General features: G+C 34.5%; 1 protein-coding gene across 1 annotated transcript; it reads right to left on the reverse strand.

Moving 5' to 3' along the window:
• Window positions 1–590: 590 nt before the first annotated feature.
• Window positions 591–3,034, reverse strand: LOC126668921 (uncharacterized). Its single transcript, XM_050362153.1, has 3 exons — window positions 2,758–3,034; window positions 819–2,515; window positions 591–738 (listed from the first exon to the last, which is right to left on the reverse strand). Exons 2-3 carry the CDS (start codon window positions 1,305–1,307, stop codon window positions 595–597), a joined length of 633 nt encoding a protein of 210 aa, XP_050218110.1. The 5' UTR covers window positions 1,308–2,515; window positions 2,758–3,034; the 3' UTR covers window positions 591–594.
• Between the last annotated feature and the right edge of the window lie 6,002 nt (window positions 3,035–9,036).

The raw sequence follows: 9,036 nt of genomic DNA on the forward strand, positions 1-9,036 counted from the left end.
CATCTCCAAAACTTAAATCCCCTAACAGGCTGCATTGAGTTTTCATAGGTCCTGGAAAACATGATGTTGTTGTAACAGTTGCACATGTATTCCAAAGGCTTTCCCTTAGCATGACCAATTGCACATATAGCATGAGGGCATGGAATTCCAGTGATATCTCATGGCCTGCAAGTGCAAGACCTCCTATCCATTAATATGGTATGCTGGTCTTCTCCATGACTAACCTCATAACCTGTATCACCATTGTAGAGAACCTCACAGTCATTACTAAGCAAGAAATTTATCCTATATATCTCCATTGCTGCAGGTGAAAATTCATCCTTCCATTTGTTCTCAAAGCCTCTGTACTTGGCAATCCTCTCCATAACCTTCCTTCTGATTGCTTCTAACATTGATATAATTGAATTTTCTCTGCATTCTAATATCCATGAATTAAAAGTCTCTGACACATTGTTATCTATCATGTCACTCTTGCATTTTGAACTACAATAGGCTCTGCACCATTTTGTTGGTTCATATCTTGTAATCAACTCCTCAGGAGTAGTTTCTCCATGTTCATCGGCCATAATCTTCAAATTTTCCTTGAACTCATCTTCATATGTACTCCAAGCACAATTTCCAGAATTTTTGCTTAAGTTCTCCCCCTCTGAAATCCTTGCTCCAATTAGCATAGATGTGCCTAGCACACCATCTATGCTCTGCTTGAGGGAGTGCCTCTTCAATAGCAGGAATCAAGCCCTACAAGAATGAAACATAAAATTAATGCAATATTAATGAAACATTATTAAACATTTGAAATGTGAAGTTAAGTTACTAACCTTTTGCATATCAGATATGATAGTCAGCCCAATGCCACCCTTCAAGTCCAACATTTGAGACAGTCTGTCCAAAAACCACCTCCAATTTGGTTTGTCCTCCACATCAACTATGGCCCATGCTACTGGAAACATATGGTTGTTTCCATCTTTCCCAACTGCCACTAGTAGTTGACCCTTACATGGTCCCTTTAGGAAACAACCATCCATTCCTATTATGGGCCCGCATCCATTTATCCACCCTCTTCTACAAGCATCAAAGCAAACAAACATCCTCCAAAACACTCTCCTTCCATCTCTAAGGTATTGTGGCATTAATTGCACATCACAGGCACTCCCAGGATTACTCCTTATCTCTGATGCATATGCTTCTAGCCTTGCATACTCAGTCAAGTAATTAGTAGACAGCTCCTTCTTCACTAACCTCTTAGCTTGTTTGCATAATGACTCTGACACATTCAGCTTTAGTTCTTGTCTAACTAACTTCTTCATAGCTTTAACCTTACAAGATGGATCATTCCTCAACCTTTCCTTAAAATACTGAGCTAAAAAACGAGAACTGCATCTTGGATTCTCATAAACCCTACCACATTCATGCCCATCTCTGAAAGTTCTGATCACTAACTTCTCTTCAGGCTTATTTCTATAAGCATATACAAGAAAAGGGCAATTAGCTTCACATACTGCCCTCAACCTATTAGGCTCATTCTATTTAAATGTCACTCGTTTTCCATGAAAAATTGCATACTTGAAAATAGCCATCCTACACTCCTTAGCATTTGAAAATGTTAATCCTAGCTTCAATTCTGGACAACCACCTTTTTCCTTGTACTTGGAGTGACTGCTTTTCCTCCTAACTGCATCTTCTCTCTCAGAATCACTAGAGTCACCCTCCTCATAAGATCCCATATCACTTGATGAGAAATACACACTGTCATTGGAAGCAGAGTCCTCACAGCCTTCTGCATTCTCAGGTACATACTCACTGTCATTCGAGTCCTCACAACCCTCAACATTATTAGGTAAATCATTTTTTCCCTTTCTGAGTCAACTGACTCCTCACCCTCACCACTTTCCGAGTAGGCTTCCTCCTCACCTTCACCACTTTCTGAGTCACATCCCTCCTCACCTTCACCATCTTTTGACTGAGCAGCTACCTCCTCACCCTCACCACTTTCTAACTGATCAACTACCTTCTCATCCTCACCACTTGTTTCCTTGTTACCTACCTCAACCTCACCACTTGCTTCCTGATCAAGCACCTCTACCTCATCCATTCAATCTGTCAAATCTACTACTGGCACATCAGTAAGATCCACTTCATCACGGTCAGGGTAATTAGGATTGCCACCATGCCATGGCAATGTCCCACGAGTATGTGCAAACACAGGTTCATCAACCTCATGATCAGCATAAATGTCCAACTCAAATGCATATACTACATACTTCAAAGCCTTTTTAATATCATTGTCAGTTGCTACCAAAAACAGACCCTGACCTAGTGGTTTCCTTGGTTTACACATAAATATCCTTCTAATATATGGGAATCCTAAATCATCTCTATATTTTGCCCTAATACCATCAATAGACATGTAATCAGAATCAAAGTGTTCCTTTTTTCCACAAACCCATCAACATACTGTAAGTCTGGATTAGATACCCAAGTGCCCCCATAATGAAAATTAATATCCACAAGCATTCTGCCATTGACGAGAACAAAAAAATTAAACACCATAAGCAACCATTCAGAATTGAAAACCCCATAGAAAACCAGAAAAACCTTAACATTTTTTAGGGCAAGTGCGAAAACCCAATTAAAACCCATAAAATACCCTAAGATCAGTGCATTTTTAGGGCAAATGTGAAAACGCAATTGAAATTCAAAAAATGTAAAATCAGTTTAGGGCAAAAGCTTTAAATGCATGAAAGGAAAAAAACTTACCTTTGCCTTAATGATTCATGTCCCTTTCTTCAGTTTAGGTGTGTCTTCTTCAATTAGGTTGTTGCAGAGCGAATTCGTACGGTTCAGAGAGTTAATGACTCTTGATTTTCACTTTCCTTTTTCAGACAGAGAAGGGTTCATAAATTAGGGTTTTAATTTTCTACCTACCTTATTAAATTGGGGATTTTAATATTAGGCGGTTTATTTCGCGCTCATTAAAACGGAGGAAACGGTAGACAAACGGCGCGGAGTCAAAAACAGACGGACTCAGTAAATAAGGGTTTAATTAATCCAATTTAAAAAGTATTGTGGCTGAGTTAAACCGAGTCAAGGTTTTGGGACATAAAAATTCATTATCGATAAGTTTTGGGGTTTTTTTTAGACCTTTTGCCTTTTTTATAAACATCGGTGCCTAAATAACAAAATAAAAAATAAAAACAATTTAATTTAAAACCACTCTAACAATGTTTATGAACACCAAATCCTACATATTAGGTTCTTTCTCCTTAAAAAATTCAGCTGTTATGACTCTTCCAAATTTTTGAAATAAAGTGATCACGTAAAAAAGACATAAATTCATTTTTAGGTCCTTGTAATTTTTATTTTTTTACTTAATCTTTTTTTTTTAAATATTGTTTACTTCATTTCTCTATTTTTAAATTCGCAATGATTTTATCGTTAAAAAATAAACGAGGGAAAAATGAACAATGTAAAGGAACGTGATCTGGCTCTCCGAAGTTCTGCAAAAGGAACCGCTAGCCAAATGAATAGGAAATTTTCCAAAAATTGCAAATAGGGAAAATAATTCTGTATTTGTGTCACAAAGTTGGGTAATTCCTATTTTGTGCATTTTTCTGGGATATTATCCACAAACAATCATTTATTTCTATTGTCCACAAATAACATGATGTTTGCTGCCATTTGATAGCCAGCGTGGCGTTATTCTGCCACTAAAGGCTGTTCGAGGGTTTAATGATAGGGATAATTTATTAACATCACATGGATTATTCGGTTTAGAATGTGAATTATGTGACCGAAATTAGGTTTAAATTAAAGATTTGATATATTTGTTTAAATTTATAAAACTAACAGACCATAATATTTCAAATTAGATGTTATGCATATATTTTATAAAATGATCAAAAGTATAAATATAAAAATATATTGTCTAATTATAAATCATTCATTTAAAATGTGACAAAAATTATTTACAATCCAAAATAAGTTTAAATTCACACGGTCCTTGAATTTGGAACCTTTTATCACCATCATCCTTAAAAATCAATTTCAATTCAGATACCCACTAAACTTCGATTTTAAAACTACAACTCCCAATCTTAAATTTTTGCTTAACGCCGCCAACATTAGTAGATGTAGCATGTAAAAAAGTAAAACTAATAATTAAATACACTATACATCATCTGACACGTCAATAAAACACCCTAAAAATTTAAAATACCCGAAATACCTTAATATAAAAGAAAAAACCCCAAAAACTAATTTTTAAAAAACATCTTTCTAGCCGCTGCCCTCTCCAATACCGGCCACCCACTCCCTGTTGGGCTTGTTTTTTCAGAGGAGAGACGAGCGATCTGCTCGTCCTTAGGACTACCAGATCTGTCCTTGGACAAACCTAGATCGGTTCGTCTAAGGACACCGTAGCCGGTAATGAGGAAGCGGACGTGGCTGGGGAAAGCGGCAGTTATATTATTTTTTCTTTTTTCTTTAGCGTTTTTTGTTTTTTTTTTGGATTTGAGAATATTTTGGGCATTTAATATTTTAGGGTGCTGATGTGGCAGATAATGTTGACAGTATTTTTTTTTACATGCCATATCAGAGAAAATAAAAATTATATTAACTTCACGCTGTTATTTTACTCAATTAGCCACTTCTTATTACATTTGGGGTTAATTCCTAAAAAATCACGAACTTTACACGAAGTTTCATTTTAATCATGACCTTTAAAAGTTGTCATTTAAAGGCACGAACTTTCATTTTGTTTCAAATCTATCATTTCAGTGTATTTTTGTTGACTAAATTCTTCAATAAACCATTAATGAAAGACCCAAATTATAAATCGACATTAAATCTTATTATCTTTTAGTTAGAGTATATAGGATTAGGAATTTTTGGTTCGATAAAATACATAGGATTTTACTTTGGCGACAGGTTTGAAACAAAATGAACGTTCGTGCCTTTAAATGACAACTTTTAAAGTTCATGATTAAAATGAAACTTCGTGTAAAGTTCGTGATTTTTTTAGAAATTAACCCTTACATTTGCTAACCAAATTTTCATTACTCTCGCTGACTCAGTTTATGTATTTATTACTTTTTCTAACCAATGTTTATTACCGTACACGTGTACAGCTGGGTTTATTTTGTGCAGCTCCAATATTGCATGTTAAACGTTAATGTCCATTCCCCACTACTTATCTTCTCCGTTTTTTAAGCCCTATTCTTCCATGACTGATCAGTTATTTCCAGTTTCCTCAAATCTAGACGTTATCTTTGCTATCTGAAAATTGTACATTTTGTTCTATAAATAGCTGACAATGGCTGTCACTCGGTCTAGTCCTGTCAATATTAATCAAGTTCCTGTAAAAAAAAACTCCAATGAAGAGGAAAATAGTGAAGAAGGCTAAGAAAGTTGAAGCTCAGGCTAGCGATGGTGTTGCTGTTGATGTTAAATTGAAAAGTAAGGTTGCTGATGGTGTTGTTTCTAAGAAAAGGCGCGTTGATTTGGAGGAACAAAAAAATGTTATTATTAGAGATCCTGTTGTGGTTGTTAAGGTAATTTCTGTTTATTTTGATTTTTTTCTCTGTTTTTTAGGGTTATAGGTTTTTTTTACCTTCTATGATGTTAATTATTGTGTTCTTTTCATGTATCATTTTCTGAGTTTTCATTAATGTTTATGTTATCAGTTTTAGGGTTTAGGGTTTATGAATATGTATTTTGATTTTAGGTTTTAAGGTTATATATATATGATGTATGTGATTCTGTTTTTTAAATATTATAAATGTATCACTTGTTTGATTTTTCTATGTTATGTCTATATGATGTATTTTGAGTTTTCATTAATGTTTATGTTATCAGTTTTATGTTTTAGGGTTTATGAATATGTATTTAGATTTTAAGGTTATGTATATATGATGTATGTGATTTTGTTTTTAAATATTATAAATGTATCACTTGTTTGATTTTTCTATGTTATGTCTATATGATGTATCTATTTTTGTTTTTAATATCATAAATGTATGTGTTGTGTTGATTTTTCTATGTTATGTATATATCATGTGTTTGTGTCTGTCTTTATTGACATTTTTGTTTTTTTTTTATATTTGTAGAACTGGGACTATTTGTTACCTGATGAGGATCACTATAGTTGCAGAGTCGCTGTTTATTTGACTCACAAATTATTGACAATATTAAGAATACATTGTCTGATACACAGTTGAAGCTTTTTGGTGAGACATTTCTTGGTCAGTTTTTGAATTTGAAGCCTCTATGTAACCAGCCGCAGTTATTACATTCGCTATTATTGCGTGAGTTTAAGCATTCGAATGGCAGTGAATTATGGTTTAAGATTTCTGGTTATAGGTTGAGGTTTAGCATAGAAGAGTTTGCTATAATTACGGGGCTGAACTGCCATGGCGATTGCAACACTTTGTATACTACACCTCAAAATACGTTGGTCGCAAGGTATTTTGCTAACTGCCCCGTGACGCGAGATGGTTTGGGACTTATTTTTTTGAATAAGGCCTTTAAGTCTGATGAGGATGCAGTAAAATTGGCAGTTATCTACATGTACGAGTGTTTTTTGTGTTCGAATGAGAGCAAGTATCAGAATGTGAGTAAGTTTTTGCTAGATATGGTTGATAGCGGGGATTATAATTCGTTCCCTTGGGGTACGCTGTTGTATCGCCACACGATTGCTGATATGAAGAATAGATTTGCGTCAAAAAAGCCCTTGCAGTTTTATCGACTTAATGGTTTTCCTCTTGCGCTTCAACTTTGGTTCTATGAAGTGTGTCCCGCTGCGACACACAAAATTTGTTTGATTGATGAAACTGCTCCTTCAGTACCTAGGATGTTAAAGTGGAGTAATGACAAGATGAAAATTACTATCAAGTTTTTGAATGAGTCATTCTATCATCTTACGCGTGACCAGGTGCGTATTTTAATTCTTGTTTATATTTTCTATTAATCTTTAATGTATATTCAATGTATCTGTTATGTGTTTTTTGTCATTTGACATTGTATTTATTATTCAGTTTTATATGTATATTTAATGTATCTGCTATGCTTTTTTTTTCAGTTGAAGCTGAAGAATTTGATTCCATCTGCTGAAGAAAAGTCCAATCTGAATATTGGTGGATTTTTCCAAACTAGTAAGAAGAAGATCATTGAGGATATTGAAGATTCCAGTGATGAAGATCAGATTTTAGGTGGTTATGTGAAACTTAGAAGAGGGGAATCATCTAGGTATCGTAAGAACATTTCTCTGTTGAAGAATCGTATAGATGTTCTCGAGGATAATACGAAAAAAGAGCTGGGGTCACTTTTTCATGCTCTTTATGTTATCGGGAAACATTTAGGAGTTGAAAAACAATTTAAGGTATGTGTTTTATTAGTTTATGTTAGTTGTTTTTGTTTTATTTACAGCATTTTTCTCACAATTGATTATGTTTTTTCATTATGTAGTTTACATGCTCTGATGATGTCAATGAGGCTGATCATTTGAATAATGATGAGAATAATAAAGCTGTAAGTACTGTGTCCTTTATCATTGAATTGTATCATTTATGTATCTACTACTGATATGTTAGTACATTGTTAATTTGAAGGATGGTAAGAAAAAAGTGGATGATGCGGTTGATGCGGATGATGTTGATGTGGATACTGTAGTTTTGGATAAGGATGTGGTGCAGCAAGAAGATTTTAAAGAATTTTTTGATGAGAAGAGTGGTGTAGAAAATAAGGATTGCGAGAAGAAGAATAGTGAAGAATCGGATGATGAAGATGCTGAAAAATCAGAGGATGAGGATGGTGATATGGGAGATGCTAAAGAATCTAATGATGAGGATGAGGATGACGATAATGGCGGGGAGGGGCAGGTTATTGAAAAAAAAAGCGGTGCGAATGGTGGGAATGAGGAGGCTGGCGATAAACATGATGGTGATGTAGGTGCGGATAAAGCTCAGGTATTTTGTTTATAGTTTTTATTTGTCTATTTTTTAAAATAACAGATATGTATTTGCTATGTATCATAACTGTATATATTTTCTGTAGGATGCTACCCCGTCTGCTTCAAATAGCTTGGTTAAGGCTAGCGATATACATCTGTCTCCTCTATTAGCTGAATTTAGCTGTGGGAATGCCGATGTTAGTGAAATTCGAGGCAGTTATGTTGTGAGCAGGCTGTGTCCATTAGACAATGCAGTTGGTGAGATTCTGATGTGTCCAGAAATTTTGAAATATCAACAATGGATTAGTTCTGAAAAACTGAAAGTTTTGGGACCTAAAGAGTAAGTTTAATCTGAAGCATTTTTTATTAACTTTTTTGAAATTTTATTGATTTGTCGATTGATAATCTTATTGATTTGGTATAGTGGCAGATTTTTAAAGGAACCAGGTAACACAATTGATCCTCCATTTGATTTTGGAGTTGATAAAGTCTTCAAGAACGACTTTTTTTACATTCTAGATTTTGGAGGGGCGTCCTTAAGTAATAAGGTATGGTGTTATATGATGCATATTTTATACGTAGTTTATACAGATTTTAATATTTAGTACATTGAGATATATATTATGTATTAGATGAATGCTTTATACATAATTTATACATAATTTATACATTTGTGATATATATTTTTATGTTTTTCTGATTTTGGTTGCTTTTTTGTTATTGAAGCATATGGATATCCTTTTTTACTATTTGAGGAAATAAGTAAAATATGATCACAGTGTGGCAATGAAGTTTACTTCAAGCGACAGCTTGTTCGATCAACGCCTTCAGTCCTTTGCCGAATTGTTTCAAGGAGCGAGTTTTGATCCAGATTTGATTTACAACGATCATATTATCTCGCAGTATATTAAGGGTCGCCACATGCTTGCGAATACTGCTTGGAAAGACTGTGAGTATGTTTTTCTTCCTGCTCATGTGAAGGCCAACAATCATTGGGTACTTTTAGTGTTGAATTTTAAGCTTCGACGTTGACAATGTATAATTCGTTACGGTCAGTTTTGAGTGCCTCGTCTGCAAGACTGATTGCGCAT

The sequence above is a fragment of the Mercurialis annua genome, linkage group LG2, assembly GCF_937616625.2.
Source record: "Mercurialis annua linkage group LG2, ddMerAnnu1.2, whole genome shotgun sequence".
NCBI lineage: Eukaryota > Viridiplantae > Streptophyta > Magnoliopsida > Malpighiales > Euphorbiaceae > Mercurialis > Mercurialis annua.